The sequence below is a fragment of the Lepidochelys kempii genome, chromosome 6, assembly GCF_965140265.1.
Source record: "Lepidochelys kempii isolate rLepKem1 chromosome 6, rLepKem1.hap2, whole genome shotgun sequence".
Lineage (NCBI taxonomy): Eukaryota > Metazoa > Chordata > Testudines > Cheloniidae > Lepidochelys > Lepidochelys kempii.
Window position 1 is genome coordinate 39,209,672 of NC_133261.1, and position 23,678 is coordinate 39,233,349.

The 23,678-nt window shown below is 40.1% G+C and overlaps 2 protein-coding genes across 21 annotated transcripts in view; one reads left to right on the forward strand and one right to left on the reverse strand.

Annotated features, from left to right (window-relative positions):
• Positions 1-1,100, forward strand: part of BMAL1 (basic helix-loop-helix ARNT like 1) — an 85,027-nt gene extending 83,927 nt beyond the window's left edge. For all 12 annotated transcript variants that reach the window (XM_073347644.1, XM_073347642.1, XM_073347640.1 and 9 more), the window contains one exon: positions 435-1,100. In XM_073347644.1, coding sequence (XP_073203745.1) covers positions 435-595 — 161 coding nt within the window. In that variant the 3' untranslated portion in view covers positions 596-1,100. The remainder of the gene's footprint in view (positions 1-434) is intronic.
• A 740-nt stretch (positions 1,101-1,840) lies between these two features.
• Positions 1,841-23,678, reverse strand: part of BTBD10 (BTB domain containing 10) — a 58,235-nt gene continuing 36,397 nt past the window's right edge. For all 9 annotated transcript variants that reach the window (XM_073347657.1, XM_073347656.1, XM_073347655.1 and 6 more), the window contains 6 exons: positions 12,686-12,971; positions 9,604-9,706; positions 8,594-8,714; positions 7,184-7,381; positions 4,993-5,103; positions 1,841-2,984 (listed from right to left, as the gene is read on the reverse strand). In XM_073347657.1, the coding sequence (XP_073203758.1) occupies positions 2,674-2,984; positions 4,993-5,103; positions 7,184-7,381; positions 8,594-8,714; positions 9,604-9,706; positions 12,686-12,971 (1,130 nt within the window). In that variant the 3' untranslated portion in view covers positions 1,841-2,673. The remainder of the gene's footprint in view (positions 2,985-4,992; positions 5,104-7,183; positions 7,382-8,593; positions 8,715-9,603; positions 9,707-12,685; positions 12,972-23,678) is intronic.

The following is a 23,678-nucleotide window of genomic DNA, read 5'->3' on the forward strand; positions in this document are numbered from 1 at the left end:
TCAACAGCCATTTTCAAGTCATTCTACTGAAAAAATGAAATTGGATTTTTTTTTTTTTAAATAGAGTGAGTGGGAAGTGGCCAAGGCCCCCCACCAGGCTGGCACATTGGTTACCTGAAACTGCTCACCCTGACATTCTCCCCCTTTCACACACCTCTGACAGCCCTTGTCCTCCACTAACTCCCCATTCAGCCTCACGGTTAGCACAAATCCTGTAGGGAATTTTTCTGTCATTGGGGTGAGATCCCAGCTGTGTACTGTACGCTGATGAGTGCATTTGCAATCAAACATCCCCCCACCTATCAGAATGCAGTTTAGCATGTTCACTTCCAACTCAGTTAATAATTGATACTTTTTTCTGACCAATCACTTTATACAATATGTAAAATAATATTTTAAATGCTTACTGGAGTTTTCTTTTAATTCTTTCACAGGGGAGAACTCTCACATAGGCATAGATATGATAGACAACGACCAAGGATCAAGCAGCCCCAGCAACGACGAAGCTGCAATGGCAGTTATAATGAGCCTTTTGGAAGCAGATGCAGGCCTCGGAGGCCCTGTGGATTTCAGCGACTTACCGTGGCCCTTGTAAATGCTACATATTAATTCAGCATCTGAATATCAAAGTGCATTATTGGTGGAGTTCTACAGTCTGTGAAGCTTGGATTATGAGAACAGCTTTTATGTATGAATTTCATAAAAGCCATATCAGAACACACAACTCATCCGACCATGTGTCATTTCAGACAAAGTGGAGATAAACATGCTACAGTGTTCTTGCATTATGGATTTGGTTAGCTGTGTATAGCTTGCATTAATTGTATATTTTGGGATTCTGTTCTTTTTGAATTTTTTTTAATCACTGCGCAACTCAGCACTGTTCTCATTGGTAGCTTTTATATGCAAATGGTTGTTTCAGATGTATGATGTGTTTTTACACTACAAAAAGGTCCCCCATGTGGATATTTCTTACACTAATTGTATCATAAAGCTGTTTATTCTTTCTTGTCAGAATCCTTTACTATAAATATTGTTAAAGTGTAATGTATTAGACAGTTAAATATTTTTAAAATAAATATGTTTCCCTTGTTCTAAAATGCAGCATTTACTTTTTTGTAATAAAAAAATTTCTGATAAAACCCACTTAAGTATGGTAGAAGCCATAGATTGTGCCTTGTTACTTTCAAAATGGAAAAAAAGAGAAACATTCAGTCCCAAGGCTTCATTCTCCGCTCACTGCTTTCAGCCAATTTCATATACACACACTTTACAGTTAAACACATTGCTAAAATGTGAGCTTTTTTATAGATTTGGTTCTTCTATAATTCCAGTAACTTAAAAATTATCATGAACTATCTTTGGAAGTGCATCCATTCGATAAATGGAGAGAATTATAGTTTAACCATATTGCCTTACTTTTGCCTAATGGAGGAATGTCATCAGGTTTTTATTTTTGGGGCAGGGGGAAGAGGGGAGACTGATTGTTTCTGACATTTCTGCCTCTTGTAAGTATGTCCTGTAGTCAAAACAGCTTCTCTAGTAACCTCCCGAGCAAAACCACCTCTTATCTATTTGGCGTCAAGAGGCGAACAATTTTTAATATTTTAATTCAGAAGATAGGAATCCCAGCACTGGAGAATCTAACTGGTATTTGATGGCTGATAAGGAAGGGGAAAATTGAAGACTGACACCATTCCTTCCATCATTAACACATTATATTCCTCCTCTCTCCTTAAGACTAGAGATGGAGAAGGAGTAAGTGCACAGATAGTCACTGGAATTTATACCTAGTATAATATATAGTCTTTGGTAAGGGATAATTCATTTGTCAGACTGATTAAAATAATGGAAATTTTATTTGAATGAAAAAAATTGAATTTACAATCATTTAATAAATGAAAAGTGAACCATCTGCATTTTTTCTATTCCATGAGACTTACTACAAACTTTTAGTAAATAAATATTTCCATCAACAAATTCAGATAAGGCAAAATTTAAGAGAAATCCCCCTAACAATTGTTCACAATCCTTCAACATGGCTCACATTACAAACAAGTGAAAAAATTCACTGGAGAAATTTGAGTTGGGCAGGATGTTAAATGGGTAATTGAATAATGTCCTCAATCCAAAAACCCCAGTGGTAATCATTTTGTGCTCAATCATATACAATACATTTAAGAGTCCACCTATTTAGAGCAAACTATTTACATTTAAATGAGTAGAAAGACTTTGATAGAAGCACTTTGTTAAAGTTAGCATTGTGCAACACATTTAGAAAAAATGGCTTTGAGAATCCATTTATCAAGCAGCCATTCATAAAGTGCTACTATCAATTCTGATTCTGCATTTTGCCTTCCATGTAACAATATTGAATTTACAGTAGCCAGCAGATCCCATTGTTTCTGATGGGCCTAGAAGGACAGTCCAGCATACAAATAACCAATATCGCAAACCTACTCAAACAAATACATGTACGTAACTGGAACCTCAGGATGTTTTAGTTGTACTCTTTAAAAACCATGATTAGATACTCCTTTGGTCTCCAAGAGAGCCCATTCTGCAATATCCTAAACACTGTGTTACACAATGAAGAAAAGCTGGAATTGCAGTGCAGTATGAGAGAGAGTCACTTTTTAAAGTAGCATGCTTTTGTTTGAATAAGAATCTGAATCAGAGTGCTGGGTTTTGTCCTTCTGGGTCCACATCATTGTTGCTGGGTGGAGGATGAATAGGTAGAATATCCAGCTCATCCACTTGTGGTGTGGGGTGCATTACCACTAGCTGGTCCTGGGGGATATCTGCTGCAGCTGCTGCTAGGTTTGTAATAGATTTACTTTTTACACACTGAAAGTCAACATGCCGACTCTTTCCTTCTTCTTTTTCCCATGACATCCGAATGAATGGTCTTTGGACATAGTTGTAAATCACCTCTGGCCTCCCACCTGGCCGTTTCTTCACTTTTTCTTTGTATGTGGGGTAACCTAAAAGTATTAGAACAAAATGACAATTAAAGTTTCCATTACTACTTAGCTCAAAGTTCTCCTTCACCAGCTCAGCTCCAAAGCATGTACATAACCAGCCAACCAGAAGGTTGAGACACACTGAAGACAAGCAGGTCCATTTCCAGATTAGCATACAGAATGATGCAGACACCACCATGTTTTGGGTTTATTTATTTATTTATTTTTTAAACATCATGCATTCCCCCAGTTTACAAACCAAACACAAAAGCTGATAAACATTAGCCAAAATCCAAGGAGAAAAAATACTAAGGCCATTTACTACTAAAGCAACTCTCTCTGGACCTATTGAAGAGAGTGCCTGCAAAAGTAATGCTAGTAACTCTCCCCTCCAGGCAGAACGTAGTATGCTACTCTCACAGCACTACTGACCTGGAGAGCAAGGGATGAGGTTTGAGATGTGAACCCCCAGACTGTTGATATAACAACGTACTGGCATGAGTACTCCAGGCTGGGTCCCAAGCATTTCCCCCCTCATTTCAAACAACCTAAAACATTGAGTAGTGACAATAATATATTACTATAACTTGCGCAGCAAAGCAAAACTGGTTTCCATATTTGTTTTGGGGGTAGGAGGAGAAAGATGCAACCAAGTGGTATTTTATTTCTCATTAGTAAGTATGGAAAATTGTCTCCAGTTTTATTTCTGTGGGGGCCCAGACAGATAGATAGCAGCTGTTTTCTCTCATTTCAAAACAAGAAAGTTGGAATCTAAATACCAGCAGTAAAGGTAGAAACGCACTTAATAGTGTCAGGTTTCAGAGTAGCAGCCGTGTTAGTCTGTATTCACAAAAAGAAAAGGAGTACTTGTGACACTGAATGCATCCGATGAAGTGAGCTGTAGCTCACGAAAGCTTATGCTCAAATAAATTTGTTAGTCTCTAAGGTGCCACAAGTACTCCTTTTCTTTTTACTTAATAGTGTATAAATGAAAATAGGGTTGCAGGACTAATACAGTTTTCAATTCAATTCAATATATTTTAGAGAACATGACCAATTCTAAAACAATTGGATGCATATTTTAGGTTAGTGAGCTAGAATCATCCAGCTGCTTCACCCAACCTGGCAAGTGGAAACATTGCATTTGTGAGACTATTTAAGATCATCGACAAGTTCACTTCCCTTAAATCACAACTACTGGGTTTCTGGGAGCCCAGTTCAAGACTAACTCAGTTCTTGTTCCTGCACTCGTGCTCTAAAAATTTAGGGATACTAAACACTTCAGCTGTCCTTTGCCTGACCAAAGTTGTGCTAATGGAGTCTAAAGAGACCAGCATCCAGCCCGTCTAGGCTAGAAGAAGATGGTCATAAATACAGCTGGCCAACACTGTTCAAACTACTTTTGGGGGAGAATTTTGCTTGACAATTTCCATAAAATCTGGCTTATTGCTTTTTTGAGTTACAACATTCTTATTTATGGAAAACCAGTGTTCAGTAAGCTTAAAAAACTTTTCCTATTTTTCTACCAGCTGCTCTAGTCATGAAATGGGACAGATCCTTAAAGCTCCCTAAAGTTCAGAGTAACCCAATTCCTTCCTTCCTTTCTCTTCCCCCACAGCCCAGTCATGGCAGCTTTCTGTATGAGAGGGGTCAGTGTGCCTATGTGAGCAGGGCATGGGCAACATTTTTATATATAATTTTACATTTAAAAGCTCCATTATGAGATTTAGGTTGCAAAGAGAACACCTGAAAAATAGGAAATCCATAATTAAGGTCACAGGATGCAGCAGAACCATCCACTCATTGATAAATCAAAAAAAGGTCTGCAGTAAGAAAGTATGTTAGAATCTGGACAAAAGATAAGCCAACAGGGTGAACAAATTAGTTTCCAACAGACTAATAGGCTAATACCACTGACTTACAATAGCTCATATAGTAAAGTAGGAACAGAGGCTGTACAGAAGGGCAGAAGCACAGAAATGTCCTTTGCCAAAGGATTAGCTTGGAAGCAATACAAAATTACTCATACCTTCAATACCCAGTCGAATCTTCTTGAGCCCCCTTTCCTTCAGAACCGATTTGGCCACATCTCTGTTTTCAATATACTTGAAGAATCTATACAACTTTGTGCTGTAAATAACTGGGAAAATTGCATTTCAGAGATTAATAAAAAGTTGTACTGGAAGTTTTTAACCTCTAGTTGTACAATGAAGATGGTCTAAGTGGTGGTTACAAATGAGGCCAGATGGGGTTGATAAACACCACAATGTAAAGTTACCTAGAATTCAACCATATGGGTGAATCATGAGCTCTTATTCCATCATCCTATTTAAATCTGTAATTCCAGTTGAAACTTTTGAAAAATCTCGTAGGATGTTATAGATCAACTAAGATTGAAATATGAGAAAAATAAAGGCATATATTCAAACACAGTTTAAGGGTATGGTCAACTGAAAGGCTGGATGGTTTTTCCCCACTGATTTCATTCACGTTTTTATAGACTGATGTTTTCTTGAAGGTGCTCAGAATTGAGACATGGCAGAGTTTGTAATGTAAATTAAACTACAATGAATCCCAAGAAAGGTAAAGTTTAAGATGTGTTCCTCATATAGACAGATTGCCCTGCACACATGTTAAAATTCTTGCCAACCTATTTAGCAAGTGGATTAGAGTTAAGCTTTGATTATTTCTTTTAGAGAAAAAAAAGTTTCCTAAAAGGGCACACAATCCATTGACAAGTGGAGCCTGCTAAATACAGAGAAGGCTTCTCAGTCATTTGGGTTACTAGCCCTTGACCCCTTCCTGTTTTCATGCTAATGTTATTTTTCTGAAAAATAGGAATTGCCAAGATTTACACAAAAAAAGACCCCTTCACAAGCTGTGTAAAATTCCCAGAGCAAACACGAGTGTGTAATAAAACAGAATTAATTACTTTTTTTTTTTTTTTAATTGCGACAGTTACTGCCTCCTTAAGATCACTAGAAGTCTGACCAGTCTTCTTTGCCTTGTTCTCCTAGAACAGTGACATTACTCATACTTGGGCTTGGAAGTATTCGATTTTTATTGATAAACGTCAGTAAACATCAATGTCACCATGTACACAAACTGACAAAAATATTTCCATCAATAATAAAAATTTACAGACAGGCAAAGTAAGAAAAATGCTGTTTGAGAACTTAGTGATTTAAGTATATTAATTTTGTATATTTTGACATGACACGTTGACAATGTGTTTTAACAGCTTTAACTTTTTGAATCTCAACATCTGTCATTAATTGTCTGACCCCTCTATTCTCCGACTATAAAATTCCCACAACTGTGAAAATTTAAATTAATAAAAATCAAAAAATGGTTAAAAATAAACATTGGTATTTTCCGTTGAAATTAAAAAAAATAAACATCAAATTCTGCCACGCCTAACACTTTTTGAAATTATTTTCAACTAAACCATTTTCACTCCCTCAAACATGGCGGGGGCAGGAGGGGAGAGAGAAGAAACTGATTAAAGATTCACCTTGAATGAGTTTTGGTAAAGTTACTTGAGAGGTTTGCACAGTGTCAGATTAAAAACAGAAAGCCTTGGAGGGCCTTTTATTTTATTGGAGCACAAAAAAGTCAACTTTTTAAATAAACTGAATCCATGTCCTCAGACTGGAAAGGAACTTGAAACGGCACAAAGATGCTGAGCATGAGCAGAAGGGAATTCATTATCAATGGCTTCTAACTTATTTATGGACCAAACTGTTCAAAATGTTTACATAACGAAGGAAGAGAACTTTGGCTGGTGCACTCAATCCATTTCTCTTTTGTAAACCAATTCTTCATTTTAAAAGTAGAATTGGCCAAAAATGGGAATCATTCTTCAAATGCTTTCCAACTAACTCTGAAAGTATTTTCCCCCTCAACTGCTTGTGTCCTTTGGCAAGTATTTTATTCCTGTCTCTGAACAGAGTTCAGAGTAGCAGCCGTGTTAGTCTGTAGTCTGTTAGTCCAATTGGTTAGTCTCTAAGGTGCCACAAGTCCTCCCTTTTCTTTTTGAACACGGCTGCATTTTCTTTACTCCAATGGATACAGCATATTCTCATACCACATACAAATCATCTGTGCACTAGTAGCAGTGGGGATGTTGTAAAGCTCTGATAGTACCTGAGTCACTGATGCACAGTCAACAAAGCACTTTGGCAGAGCTAAATTCAATACAAGTATAAAATCAGACTTACTTTGTGAATATTCCTCTCCCATCTGTGGAGGATACTCTTCATCCCAATCAACCACATCATCATCCGTAAGCACGACAATGTGGCACTCTCTCTCGCCACTTTGGGCACTAGCTACCATCAGTGGAAGAATCATTTCTTCAAGGTAAAATTCAAACTGTCTGCGAGCACCATCATTTGATAATTCATGCATAAGAGCACCTGAAATCAAACCCATAAAAAGCGTACTGACATTGGGAATGTTGGTAGAGATACGCAGGCTGGAATTAAAACTGAACAGCAGCACGCATCCGCCCACAACGAAATAAAACAAAGCATAAGTCAATTTCTTTGACTGTTAAGATTTTGTTTGGTTTATTAGTATGAGCAAAAGCTGAACTGCTTTTCAATTTAAACAGCCAGAAATAATGTGTCAAGGTTTGTGTAGGAAGGATTGTCTTGCAATTTGCTATTCTCCTGTCAAACAGAATAACCTGATAACTAGATTATGCAACCATGTCTTTCTACATTAAGTGATAACTGTTTTCTTGTATTTCTGGTGCATGTACGATAGTGATTTGTAAAATTCCCCTCGTATTTGCTAAAAAAAAGTTTGCAGTATTTAGCAGCCCAGGATATGAGAGAAACAAGGTAAGTGAGGTAATAGCTTTTATCTGGCTAGCTTCTGTTGGTGGAAGGTACAAGCTTTCAAGCTACACAGAGCTCTTCTTCTGGTCTGGGGAGAGAGACCCTATGGAACTCCAAGGTCTCAATTCTGAAGACTGGCCGTGTAGGTGGGACATTACACTAATCTGAGATTACAAGTATCAGAAATATAGACTCATGAATGGAAAAATGTGTGTGCCAGTATACTGCTTAAAAACTTGAAATACTATCTAGGATGCATTTTTTATTTATTAAAAGTTTTGTGCTACTTTATTTGGACCAAAAGACTTAAGTATTGGCTCTTCTAAGATTGGAACATACGGTCATAGATGCTAAACACTGTATTCTATACATCCATTTCTCATCAAGACAGCTTGTCACTTTTACTGTGAAAACACTGAAATTAGAGAATGACCAACTTTCTAAGTAACAAACAATGGGGAGATCTGTTCATTAACTTCACCTCATGAATTTGTTCCCAAGATCTCTGCTGTCAACCAATTGCTGATATTTCTCAACTTGTCTACACAAGGATATACATGAACAAATAAGGACCTGAATGAGACACGGGGCTGTGCTGATCTGGCACACAGGAGAGAGTAAAAAAGAGAAAGCTTCATCTCCCCACAACATTTTACACATTCCAGATTATGCATTTGATTTTCTTACAATATTTTACAGTAACATCAAGACTTTTTAAAGTAAACTATGTGTACATTTTAATTAACACATGTACACTACAATTATTGTAATAAATTCCATACTTACTGAGATCTCTACATTTGATAGTACTATATTCAAAGGAGATGCAAAGATAGTCACATGCTTCTCTTAGTTCAGGAATAGATATTCCATCAGGACAACGTATTATCCCAGTCTTATAGTAATCCTTATAATATAGAAAAAGCACAAATATTAGACTAAACCATCTGCCGATAAAAACATTTCATTCACTGTTAAAGGACCTTTTCCATATTCATAAATCCTAATGCTCTGTATTGCAATCTTCAAGAACAAAGACTGTACCACATGATTAATATGTTTATCCTCAGACTTAGAGCTTCCAGAACAAGTGAAAAGTCATTTTAAAGTTTTAGCTGTATTAAGTTTCTATTTTAAATTACAAATTCTTGAAACTGAACATTTAAGTATGAAATCTATTTATATGGTTTACTATTTACACATCACTCAACTTCTACTGCTCTGTAGCTCGCCACCAAAGCAGTACGGCAGCCAGACTGCATTGTGATAATGTTTAAGGCAGTTTAATTTTCTTTGCAGACCGCACTTTGCATATTTCTGCAAGTGTAACCGCCACCTGCAGTATGTACTGTTGAAATAACTTATTTCATTCACTGTAAAAGAATCAAGAACAAGAGCTGATAAAATAAAGCCAAAATGGCTCTTCGAATTAAAAGTTTACAAAAAAGCTGTTTAAAAAGAAGTTAAATCTTCCATAATTCTTGATTCCTGAGGCTTAGCCAAACCCCTGGAGTGCATGGCTGGAAGCACAAGTGCACTTAAAAATAAGAGGAGCATTTTCCATATCAAGTCATTCTTTCAAAAGGAAAAATAATCACTTATTTATAGAAGATTGTATTTAAAACGTCACATCAAGCAGAGAAATATTGCCTCACCAACATCTCTGTCAAACTTCTATTATATGCCTGTGTCATTTTTAAATAGGGAAAGTGTTCAGCTTTTCCAGTTTCAGGGATTATAAAATTATAATCACCACCCCCACTGGTTAAACTGTACTATTGAAAATGAAAGATCACCAGAATAGCACGAAACACAGTTGAGCCAATTCCTTCAGCTACTTCATATTCTCCCTTTTCATTGGGACGGGTGAAGTTATGTTCTCTGCCTGATCCAAACATCCTATTGAACAGAATGACAATTCAGTTAGAACCCACTTCAGATTTACAAGGAACTTAGATGAAGCACAACATGCTAAAACTGCAGATGTAATGGCAAAGAATTCACACTCCATCTCAGAAGTTATTGACCCGATACAAGAGGAGATATTTTTGCACTGTTCAGCAGAGCTGGTCAAAACTTGGAATTTCCATTCATTGACATTTCAAAGTTTGATTTAGTTCCAAACTGGAACAAACACAAGTAATTTCAAAACCTCCTGCAAAACAAAATTCTGAAAAAAAAATTTCTATCTTGAAAAAAATTCAAACATTTCATGTTGAAACAAAACTTTCATGTTGATGTTTATTTTGCAATACATAAGGAGGCTGGGAGGATCAGAGAGCGGTTGGCTATAGGGTAATAAGAGGAACACGTTCTTCCTGAAGGTTGAGGGCACTGCCTCCGCAGCATTCCCAGTTTTGAAAATGAGGTATCCAGCTCATTCCCAGTCTCAGGTGTGTTATCATTACACTCCCCATTCTACCTATCTCTGCTCACATCTCTTGGTTCATATCCTCCTCCCTCTACTTCTGGTTCCTACCACTTTCCCCCAAAAAGTGCTTCCCGTGGAGGATTTTGCTTGTGCCACTGCTATACATGGCACATCAACAAGTGCTGGCAGCAGTAAAGAGAAAGTGATGAGGATTGCGCATATCGCAATTAACACTGCTGGGAGCAACCTAATGAAACGGAGAAAGCGTTCTGTGGTGAACCAGCACAGGTGCAATTCTCCGCTGTGGAATTCTCCTGAGCTTTCATTTGAAAAATGTAAGTTCAACATGGGGAAATAGTGACCCAACTGCACTTAAAACTCTACTCAATGTATTCATAGCTGTTATGTGCATATTATGGAAGGACATTTCCTATGAAATACAGTTTTACTGGCTGTACTTCCCAGTTAAAACCTCTGATCTTCATTAATAAGGGAGATCGCAACCTTAAAGAGGATAGACTCAGCAGTTTTGAAAACTCCACCTTTTGCTTTTACACTTCTCATAAACATCAAGCTGTATACATTAATTTTATATCAGACATGGAGCTGAAACACTACTTTGTTTTTTTAAACACACAAACAGGCTTTAAGGCATAAAGTGTTATGCATTTATCCATCTTATGCCATTAGACATTTTACTTTAAAAAATGCATCTAAAAAATAAATAAATAAATAAATAAAAACATTTCTGCATGTATGTACATCTCAAGGGCAAATGCCTAGTCTGAGTAACTTTTGTATTAATATAGGAGGCCAGCCTTTACATTCATATGCATGCCCTTGTTTAATATTTAATTTATGAAAGTGAGTCTCCAATAGGTTCTATTAGGCTTTAGGCAAAGAATAAATCTTCACCAAGGTAACCAAGTAGACTCTGGTTAAAGCAGTTCTTGCTCAATGCCCTGCCAACTGGTGCTGGAGAAGGAGCAACATTAGATGTTATTTTTAGACCAATACTTTCACATTTTTATTAGCCTACTTTTGAACTGGCAAAAGTATAGAATAAGATTGTTCATTAGACCAATCCCTGGCAGAGAGACTAACCTAATGACATCTCATCTACACAAGAGCTCTAGTATTTTTGTCACTAGATGTCTATCCCCTAAGTCAATGACAAAGGAGACAAATTTGCTGTGTTTTACACTGACATGCAGTTTGTTTCCCACCCACTCCCCACATATGTCAAAAACATTTCCTTTCATCTACCTCATAATAAAGAAGGTTAAAGATGCTGGTTTTGCTTTATTCCAGCATCTTTGTTTCGTTTTGTTTGTTCTTTTGGCACATAATCACAAAAGGACAACAAAGTTGCTATTTAATCTTCCCATTGGTCATTTAAACAAAGCATGAGATTGTTTATCATTTTAACCACCTACACCTAAGCCAGAACCTCCATCCAGACATATTTAAAAATATGACCGCATGAGTGCTGTGTTGAGAGAGAGCCATGTTTCACATGAACATGTCGCACAAGGCTAAATACAGAGAAGCATAACAATTTGTTTGTCCAGCATGAGAGACCCCCTGAATGTCCCATCAAGAGGAAAAAGTGACCCTTAAACATGGGAAATGGGAAAGTGCTTGGCGCCAGGCTGGTTGACCCAAAGGGTCTTTTCTGACTTATTAAATTTATTAAAAATATACAAAATATTAAAGTCAACACTGAATATTAAAGCCACGCTTCTGATAATCTTTCATTATCACGTCTAAGTGTTTTGATTCTCTTTGCTAATAAACACTGTCAACTATCTGCATTGCAAGGTAGTGTCACAATCTCACAGAAACAGGGCATGCCACTTTAGAAAACAGAAATTTGTGGGTGTTGAGCACCATTACGACTTTTCAATTGACTAGAGCAGGTTAATCTGTATCTTCCTGAATGGCTTTCCTTCACTCTCTTATCCCAGAGGTTAGCTATAGTCATTGCTTTGCTATCATGAAAAAATGAATTAAGGGCAAATATCCAGATAATCCCAACACTCACTGGTTCAATTCAAAACCAGTTGCTTTGTAAACTGACTACAGTGCAGAACTGTATTTCTGAAAAATGTGAAAACAGACTGGCTTGAAGCAAAGTATGGCAAGACAAGAGGAAGCAAAGCTTCCATTAACAGATGAATGCTTCATTTCCTCTCTGAGAAACAGCTTGCCAGCAGTGACCATCATTTCCATTTCACAGATTTCTCACTACCTTTTTAACTATTCATATCACAAGGATGTTCTCTCCTGGATACAACTAATTGTGTTACTAATTCAGTCACAAAATCATGTGAAGTGAAATACAGGAAAGTAGAACTTACACAGTAACTATGCTTTTTTTTAAAAAAAAAGATACAACATTAGCAGCCAAAAACATTAGGACTCAACATTTGTTTTCAAAAAGCAATTCAAATAGATTCAAGAACTGTTTAGAGTACTGTATTGCGCAGAATAATAATGATACCAACCTGCCCAACATTGTATTAGGCTGTGCAGTAAAAATCGAAGGATCTACAACAAATCTAGTGTTGTCCACTATAAGAGTAACCCGTTCAGAGGTTCTTACACTCCGGGCTCCTTCTTTTGCATTCTCATACACAAATACCATTTCCCCAGCAGTCTTGCAACTCCCATCTGAACTTGACTGGCTACTGTTTCTACTGCTGTTCCCAACACTACTATTGGAACCATTTGGGGAAGTTTTCTGAGGACGAGGACTGCTTGGCCGAGATGAACTGTGATCCTTTTCTCGATCTAAAAACAGAAATTGGGGAGGAAGGGAAGTTAGAATTTTAGGTTTAATAAGAGCTCATCAGACCATCTACCTTATTTTAAAAAACAAAAACAAAAAAACCCCATGAACGTGGTGACCTGATTAACTGAAAAAAGTCTTAGGACTTGTCAACACAGCAAGTTACTGCATGGCAAGTATAGCACATTAGCTTGCTATGCAATAACATCCTGTGTGGACGTCGTTACAGCACAGTGAAAGTCCCAGGGTGGAATTTAGCATACCAATACTTCCACGCAGGAAGTTATTGAGCAGCATGCTAGTGAGCAGTAGTTTGCCATGTAGACAAGCCCTTAAAAGTTAAAGACTAATAGGACAACCCAAATATTACATTTGACAACACAGCAAATCCTGCTACATTTTCAACCAAAGTTCCCATTTCCTGTGTATATAATCATCTTTTTTTCCCCATAAAGTTCCTGGGAAAATTTAACATTCCATTTTCAGAGGAGAGCTTAGTGTATTGTATGAGTTCAGTTTCCAACAAATTAAAACAAAGGCATCATATTTTTAAAATATTGCTTTGTAATAGCAGTTAAGCCTTTACAGTGTTCTGTACCATTTGTTTCAACCCTGTTACTATCCTCTGTTGAGTCAATGACCAGCGGAAACTGCCAAAGGACTACTATATGCTTCCAACTAGTGATGCACCGAGTAGTCTCACTACCTGGCAAATGGAGGCCAGCACCAGATACTTCACAAAAAGCAACAAGAAACTCCATTGTGGACAATGAGGAATAACATGCCCTTGGGGAAATTTTTACCTAACCCCATCAGTCAATGGTTAACTTAAGCCCTGAAGCATGAGGATTTATATCCGTTATAAAAAATTATTTTAAATCTTCGCTAATATTATTGTGGATGTTCTCATCTATAAAATCTCTAATCTCTTGACTTCTAAGCAACTCTTGACTTCAATGATATCTTGCGACAAAGTACTGCAACATTTATTCATGGGTGGGGGAAATCAATTTAACATCTGCCTTTCAGTTTCATTGTAACATTGCCATTTACTTTCTATATACGAAATTATGACTGGTATATCTCATGTCCCTTGTCATGTGTTTCCTCTCTAAACTTTCTCAGTCTTTTCTCTCTTCGCACCATTCCATCCCTCTGTTTATGCCACTTGGAGCAATGATTTAAAAGTTACTTGATTGATTTTTTTAATCTGGTTTAAATCAGGTTGAGGCTTTGTAAAAATTAATTTGAAAATCTGTGCTATGGCATTTTAGACTAAAATTTATAATAAAAATACAGCATTTATAATTTTATTAAGTATCACTAATGATAGGATAGATTATTTAAGATTACAGAACTGCTGTAGGCAAAAAACAAAAACTCGAAAGTTAAGACCAGCAGACAACTTTACTCACATGAATAATCCCACTGATTTAAACGGGACAACATGAGTGTTTGTAGCACCAGGGGCTAACATTTTTATTAAAAGCTTGCTTTCTAGCACAAAATCATTGTCATTTCAAAACAAAATGAACAATTTAAGCAACAATGCAATGTTTAGACTTTTGCTATATTAACAAAATTAGTGAATTTTTTTTTATATATAACCCAAAAGTTTCAAAACAGGTATGTAAAGTCAGACCCCTAGGATTGGTATTTTCAAAAGCACTAAAGTGACTCAGAAGCACAAATCTTAGTGACTTCAGCTGCATACCCTGAAGGAGGAGTTGTTGGGTGGTTGAAGCATTTCAGTCTTCTTAATTTGTGGAAGTTCTATATAGGTCAGAAGCTGGTTTTAATTACAAAGTTACACAGGCTATTTATTTATCAATTTTGTGTTGCTTTCACAGTAAGAATGTTAATGAGACCCTGGAGTTGTCTTTTTCGGCATAGTTGAGCATTTTAAGTATGACATTTCTCTATAGAAAAAAATCCATGTAAAATCTAAAATGACACTAATTAGGAAACTTTATAAGTACAAAACATCCAATTTAGCAATTTACTACAAAATGGGAAGTAAAGCAGCTTTGGCTTGTTTGTTTTTTTAACTACATCATGGATTTTACCCACCATTCTTTGTATCCTTATGCTGTGACCAAATCACCCCCTCCATTCTTAGGGGCAGAAGCACAGGAGCCCACTTCCATTCAGGAACAGAAAGTATTAGCAGGTATTCTCTCCCACCCAAAGAGAAAAGGGTGGTGACAGGGCACCTCCTTCATCCCCATATACACCTGTCATAAATATAAAGGGAAGGGTAAACCCCTTTGAAATCCCTCCTGGCCAGGGGAAAGCTCCTCTCACCTGTAAAGGGTTAAGAAGCTAAAGGTAACCTCGCTGGCACCTGACCAAAATGACCAATGAGGAGACAAGATACTTTCAAAAGCTGGGAGGAGGGAGAGAAACAAAGGGTCTGTGTCTGTCTGTAGTCGTCTTGGCCAGGGACAGAACAGGAATGGAGTCTTAGAAGTTTTAGTAAGTAATCTAGCTAGGTATGTGTTAGATTATGATTTCTTTAAATGGCTGAGAAAAGAATTGTGCTGAATAGAATAACTATTTCTGTCTGTGTATCTTTTTTGTAACTTAAGGTTTTGCCTAGAGGGGTTCTCTATGTTTTTGAATCTAATTACCCTGTAAGATATCTACCATCCTGATTTTACAGGGGGATTTCTTTATTTCTATTTACTTCTATTTTTTATTAAAAGTCTTCTTGTAAAACACTGAATGCTTTTTCATTGTTCTCAGATCCAAGGGTTTGGGTCTGTGGTCACCTATGCAAATTGGTGAGGCTTTTTATCCAACATTTCCCAGGAAAGGGGGAGTGCAAGTGTTGGGAGGATTGTTCATTGTTCTTAAGATCCAAGGGTCTGGGTCTGTAGTCACCTAGGCAAATTGGTGAGGCTTTTTACCAAACCTTGTCCAGGAAGTGGGGTGCAAGGTTTTGGGAAGTATTTTGGGGGGAAGGACGCGTCCAAACAGCTCTTCCCCAGTAACCAGTATTAGTTTGGTGGTGGTAGCGGCCATTCCAAGGATAACGGGGGTAATATTTTGTACCTTGGGGAAGTTTTGACCTAAGCTGGTAAAGATAAGCTTAGGAGGTTTTTCATGCAGGTCCCCACATCTGTACCCTAGAGTTCAGAGTGGGGGAGGAACCGTGACATGGTGGCACAGTGGTGGGATTAACCTGAAATCATTTTGAGATCCAGTTGAGATTTTTTGAACTAGAAGTACAGATTTTAAAAAGGAATTTTTAAGAAGACCAGAAAGCAGCTTTGAAACTGAAAGCAGCTTGGTTTCTCTCTGCTTTGTGGCCAAGCAGAGACAAAAGGGGATTATCTTGTGAATTGCAGGTTTTCTTTGCCTGGAGGCAGGGTACTTAACTCCTGCAGGGAAATTCACAGTCTTCCAACCCAGAGGTTTTTTTTTTTCTTTTCTTCCTAAAAGTAAATAGGGGGTGTGTGCTCTACCCATTTGCCTGGAGACAAAAGTGGCAGGGTTTTTTTTAGGATTTTGATTTTTTTTTTGTTTTACAAGGAGCACAGGTTTGAAAAGAAATTTTTTTTTTCTTTGGGCTGGGTAAGCAGGTTTCCAAGTAGTTGGAGGTTTTTTGCTTTAATTTGGGCCCAGAGCAGAGACAAGGGAATTGTCTTTTTCTGTAGGCTGACAATCACTATCAGAGAATAGGTATTCTATTCCAGCACAGCAAAATTTTACAGCCAAGTTTTGTTTGTTTATTTCTAAACCTCGGGTGTAAAGTTAGTTAAAAACAGAGAGGTTAGAATGGCCAAATCCTCGGCTCGACTACAGCTGGAATTAGCCAAATTTCAGGCTGAGGAAAAACAAAGGGAACATGAAAGACAGATAGAACTCATGCGGCTGGAGAAGGAGGTACAGGAGGCTGCCCACAAGAGGGAAATGGAGGCAAGGAAGCATGTGGAGGAGATGGAGAGGATAAAGGCCCAGCAGAATATACCAACAAACCCTAGCAATCCTTCTCCAGGTACCACTTCCCATCCCAGAAAGTTCCCCACCTACAAGGCAGGTGATGATACTGAGGCCTTCTTAGAAAACTTCGAAAGGGCCTGCCTTGGGTACAACATCTCTACTGACCAATACATGGTAGAGCTGAGGCCGCAGCTCAGTGGACCCTTAGCTGAGGTGGCAGCTGAAATGCCTAAAGAACACATGAACAAGTATGAACTGTTTAAATCCAAGGCGAGAGTCAGAATGGGGATAACACCCGAGCAGTCTCGTCGGAGGTTCCGAGCCCTAAGGTGGAAACCAGACATGTCATTTACCCGACATGCCTACCACATTGTGAAACATTGGGATGCCTGGATATCAGGAGCAAGTGTTGAATCTCCAGTAAATTTGCCCTTCCTAATGCAAATGGAACAATTCTTAGAGGGTGTTCCTGAGGAAATAGAAAGATACATCCTAGATGGGAAACCCAAAACTGTAATCGAGGCAGGAGAGATTGGAGCCAGATGGGTGGAGGTGGCAGAGAAGAAGAAAACTGGTCGCAGTTGGAGCGGAGACCAGAAGGGACCACCCCAGACCACACCTTATTACCGGGGGCCGCCCAAAGCCCCACCTACCTCCCAAAGAACCCTCCAGACCCCTTATCGTCCCACCACCCCGTTCTCCAGAAACCCACCTCGCCCCGGTGACCCGTCAGCTGGACGATGTTTTAAATGTAACGAGCTGGGGCACGTAAAGGCCAACTGCCCCAAGAACCCCAACAGATTACAGTTCATTGCACCGGAATCACACCAGAGGTCCACAGGCCCAGATACCTCCCAGATACCCTTGGAGCGGAGGGAAACTGTGAGTGTGGGCGGGAAGAAGGTCACCGCGTGGAGGGACACCGGAGCACAAGTGTCAGCTATCCATGCTTCCTTAGTGGACCCCAATTTAATCAACCCAGAGATCCAAGTGACGATTCAACCCTTCAAGTCCAACTCTTTCAATTTGCCTACAGCCAAGTTGCCTGTCCAGTACAAGGGCTGGTCAGGAATGTGGACTTTTGCAGTCTATGATGATTATCCCATCCCCATGCTGTTGGGGGAAGACTTGGCCAATCACGTGAAGCAGGCCAAGAGGGTGGGAACGGTCACCCGCAGCCAGGCTAAACAAGCCGTGAGGCCTAGCTCTGTTCCGGAAACTTCTATCAGGGCCCGGTCAGAGGTGATGGACCCGGACCCCAGGCCAATGTCTGCAACAGCAGTAGTGGATCCAGTCCCAGAGACCCAGACGGAACCAGTCCCAGAACCGGAACCAGCCGAACAACCAACACCAGACCCCGTGTCAGCACTGAATCCAGTACTTGCAACCTCAACACCAGAGGGCCCCACCGAACCTGAACTGGCAGCAGCCGATAACCCTACACAAGAGGCTCAGCCGGAGCCTGAATCCCAACATAGTGCACCAGCGGAGAGCGGTTCACAGTCAACAGAAACAGCTCCATCCCCTATATCGCTTCCAGAGGGACCAAGCCTAGGTCCACAATCCCATGAGGAACTGATGTCTCCAGCATCAAGGGAACAGTTCCAGACCGAACAGGAAGCAGATGAAAGCCTCCAGAGAGCTTGGACGGCGGCACGGAGCAACCCACCGCCTCTCAGCTCTTCTAATCGATCCAGGTTTGTTGTAGAAAGAGGACTTTTATACAAGGAAACTCTTTCTGGTGGACACCAGGAAGACTGGCATCCTCAGAGACAGTTGGTAGTTCCAACTAAATACCGGGCCAAGCTCTTGAGCTTAGCCCATGATCACCCTAGTGGCCATGCTGGGGTGAACAGGACCAAAGACCGTTTGGGGGGATCATTCCACTGGGAGGGAATGGGCAAGGATGTTTCTACCTATGTCCAGTCTTGTGAGGTGTGCCAAAGAGTGGGAAAACCCCAAGACCAGGTCAAAGCCCCTCTCCAGCCACTCCCCATCATTGAAGTTCCATTTCAGCGAGTAGCTGTGGATATTCTGGGTCCTTTTCCAAAAAAGACACCCAGAGGAAAGCAGTACATACTGACTTTCATGGATTTTGCCACCCGATGGCCGGAAGCAGTAGCTCTAAGCAACACCAGGGCTAAAAGTGTGTGCCAGGCACTAGCAGACATTTTTGCCAGGGTAGGTTGGCCCTCCGACATCCTCACAGATGCAGGGACTAATTTCCTGGCAGGAACTATGAAAAACCTTTGGGAAGCTCATGGGGTAAATCACTTGGTTGCCACTCCTTACCATCATCAAACAAATGGCATGGTGGAGAAGTTTAATGGAACTTTGGGGGCCATGATATGTAAATTCGTAAATGAGCACTCCAATGATTGGGACCTAGTATTGCAGCAGTTGCTCTTTGCCTACAGAGCTGTACCACATCCCAGTTTAGGGTTTTCCCCATTTGAACTTGTATATGGCCGTGAGGTTAAGGGGCCATTGCAGTTGGTGAAGCAGCAATGGGAGGGATTTACACCTTCTCCAGGAACTAACATTCTGGACTTTGTAACCAACCTACAAAACACCCTCCGAACCTCTTTAGCCCTTGCTAGAGAAAACTTACAGGATGCTCAAAAAGAGCAAAAAGCCTGGTATGATAAACATGCCAGAGAGCGTTCCTTCAAAGTAGGAGACCAGGTCATGGTCTTAAAGGCGCTCCAGGCCCATAAAATGGAAGCATCGTGGGAAGGGCCATTCGTGGTCCAGGAGCGCCTGGGAGCTGTTAATTATCTCATAGCATTCCCCACCTCCAACCGAAAGCCTAAGGTGTATCAGATTAATTCTCTAAAGCCCTTTTATTCCAGAGAATTAAAGGTTTGTCAGTTTACAGCCCAGGGAGGAGACGACGCTGAGTGGCCTGAAGGTGTCTATTATGAAGGGAAATGTGCTGGTGGTGTGGAAGAGGTGAACCTCTCCATGACCCTTGGGCATATGCAGCGACAGCAGATCCAGGAGCTGTGCACTAGCTACGCGCCAACGTTCTCAGCCACCCCAGGACTGACTGAACGGGCATACCACTCCATTGACACAGGTAATGCTCACCCAATTAGGGTTCAACCTTACCGGGTGTCTCCTCAAGCTAAAACTGCTATAGAACGGGAGATCCAGGATATGTTACAGATGGGTGTAATCCGCCCCTCTGAAAGTGCATGGGCATCTCCAGTGGTTCTAGTTCCCAAACCAGATGGGGAAATACGTTTTTGCGTGGACTATCGTAAGCTAAATGCTGTAACTCGCCCAGACAACTATCCAATGCCACGCACTGATGAACTATTAGAGAAACTGGGACGGGCCCAGTTCATCTCTACCTTGGACTTAACCAAGGGGTACTGGCAGGTACCGCTAGATGAATCTGCCAAGGAAAGGTCAGCCTTCATCACACATCTCGGGCTGTATGAATTTAATGTACTCCCTTTCGGGCTGCGAAATGCACCCGCCACTTTCCAAAGACTTGTAGATGGTCTCCTAGCGGGATTAGGAGAATATGCAGTCGCCTACCTTGACGATGTGGCCATATTTTCGGATTCCTGGGCAGACCACCTGGAACATCTACAAAAAGTCCTTGAGCGCATAAGGGAGGCAGGACTAACTGTTAAGGCTAAGAAGTGTCAAATAGGCCTAAACAGAGTGACTTACCTTGGACACCAGGTGGGTCAAGGAACTATCAGCCCCCTACAGGCCAAAGTGGATGCTATCCAAAAGTGGCCTGTCCCAAAGTCAAAGAAACAGGTTCAATCCTTCTTAGGCTTGGCCGGTTATTACAGACGATTTGTACCGCACTACAGCCAAATCGCTGCCCCACTGACAGACCTAACCAAAAAGAAACAGCCAAATGCTGTTCAGTGGACCGGAAAGTGTCAGAAGGCCTTTAACAAGCTTAAAGCGACACTCATGTCTGACCCTGTACTAAGGGCCCCAGACTTTGACAAACCGTTCCTAGTAACCACAGATGCATCCGAGCGTGGTGTAGGAGCAGTTTTAATGCAGAAAGGACCTGATCAAGAATTCCACCCTGTAGTGTTTCTCAGCAAAAAACTGTCTGAGAGGGAAAGCAACTGGTCAGTCACTGAAAAAGAATGTTATGCCATTGTCTACGCTCTGGAAAAGCTACGCCCATATGTTTGGGGACAGCGTTTCCACCTGCAAACCGACCATGCTGCACTAAAGTGGCTTCACACCGTCAAAGAAACTAACAAAAAACTTCTTCGGTGGAGTTTAGCTCTCCAAGATTTTGATTTCGACATCCAACACATCTCAGGAGCTTCTAACAAAGTGGCTGATGCACTCTCCCGTGAAAGTTTCCCAGAATCAACTGGTTAAAATCGTCCTTGAGATGTGGAAAATATTGTTAGTCTTTATGTACTTGGTAGTATATTTAGAGATGCATGTGTCTTATTAACTCTGTTTTCCTAGAGCTCCAGGAAGAAATCCCAGCCAGTGTTTCACCCTAGCTGAGATTTGGGGGGCGTGTCATAAATATAAAGGGAAGGGTAAACCCCTTTGAAATCCCTCCTGGCCAGGAGAAAGCTCCTCTCACCTGTAAAGGGTTAAGAAGCTAAAGGTAACCTCGCTGGCACCTGACCAAAATGACCAATGAGGAGACAAGATACTTTCAAAAGCTGGGAGGAGGGAGAGAAACAAAGGGTCTGTGTCTGTCTGTAGTCGTCTTGGCCAGGGACAGAACAGGAATGGAGTCTTAGAAGTTTTAGTAAGTAATCTAGCTAGGTATGTGTTAGATTATGATTTCTTTAAATGGCTGAGAAAAGAATTGTGCTGAATAGAATAACTATTTCTGTCTGTGTATCTTTTTTGTAACTTAAGGTTTTGCCTAGAGGGGTTCTCTATGTTTTTGAATCTAATTACCCTGTAAGATATCTACCATCCTGATTTTACAGGGGGGATTTCTTTATTTCTATTTACTTCTATTTTTTATTAAAAGTCTTCTTGTAAAACACTGAATGCTTTTTCATTGTTCTCAGATCCAAGGGTTTGGGTCTGTGGTCACCTATGCAAATTGGTGAGGCTTTTTATCCAACATTTCCCAGGAAAGGGGGAGTGCAAGTGTTGGGAGGATTGTTCATTGTTCTTAAGATCCAAGGGTCTGGGTCTGTAGTCACCTAGGCAAATTGGTGAGGCTTTTTACCAAACCTTGTCCAGGAAGTGGGGTGCAAGGTTTTGGGAAGTATTTTGGGGGGAAGGACGCGTCCAAACAGCTCTTCCCCAGTAACCAGTATTAGTTTGGTGGTGGTAGCGGCCATTCCAAGGATAACGGGGTTAATATTTTGTACCTTGGGGAAGTTTTGACCTAAGCTGGTAAAGATAAGCTTAGGAGGTTTTTCATGCAGGTCCCCACATCTGTACCCTAGAGTTCAGAGTGGGGGAGGAACCTTGACAACACCTACTCTAGAAAGGGGAACCTTGTATTTTAACTTCCTATTGAGACACATGGGGAGTGTATGCCTCTCAGAGCTATCATTTCACATTGCCTGCCTGAGTCTGCAGACCTCAGTGCATTGATTACATTCATTCAAGTTCTTCTTCACAACTGTGATAGCCAGATATTTGATATTTCCTTAAAAAAAAGCTCTGATTCTGATATAGTCACATGACTCCAGAAGATGGGGCCCTACATGCAGGCCTATAATTTGTATACGTCATCTGGATCCAACTGAAAAAGAAATGAAAGGGTTTTTGTTTTTTTTTAATCAAACACTGCATTTCTTGTCAACTAATAAAAAATTGCATGTTAGGTCAGGATTGTTCCTAAAGTAGCACCTGGGAAACAGATTGCTTTTGTCAAAAGCAAAGAGGCAGATGACTTTGCATCCTTCAAGTTCTGGAAGGCAGGTAATACTCCTATAATTGACAATGAATGAACCACTGCTGAAGAGGACACTGGTATCTGTTGGATTTGGGGAGTTGAGGATTGTTCTCAACGGCCTCAATTCTGGACAGACAAGGTGGGTGAGGTAATATATATTTAATTGGATCAACTTTGTTGCTGAGAGAGACAAGCTTTCGAGTCTGGGAAAGGTACTCAGTGTCACAGCTAAACAGAACGTTGAACAACTACTTCCTAGTAATCACCACATGGAGTGAGCATCTCTATAAGCAGTCACTTATTTCTGAAATCATACTCTGTGCAGCAAAGGAAAATACAGCCCCGTAACTGCAGAAAGTATTTTAAAAGTCACCTTTATTAAATATAAATATATGTGAGTGAGTTGAGTCTCTGTTCTTTCATGATCTGTAACTTGACCTGCATCTGCCTCTTGATCTCTTATGTCTACCACTAGTACTTTGGAGGCTCATTTTGAAGGGGAAAAATTACAGTAGTCCTTCCACCAACACCATTTAACTTTTCTCGTTCTGCTACTGAGGATTATCCCAGAGACCACATTTTATTTATAAGTAGCAATCTACTGTTCTCTCATAGAAATTAGTTCTCAGCGGCTGAAGGAGAATAGTAACAATGGCTTTTCTGGAACAAAGAATGAAAATGTGAACATAAACCTTCAGTTTCATTCTCAACCATATAGTAGTCAGGTGAAGCAATGCTACTCGTGCTCTTCAGAAAGAAAGTGCATTCAGAATTCAGGAGTAAGTTAGTCCAGCTCAACAGTCCGTTTTGCCCAGCACAGTAACATTGTAGTTATGTTCCTGAAAAATGCACCTTTAAGTGAAACAATGTTAAGTGAATCCAATTTCCCCATAAG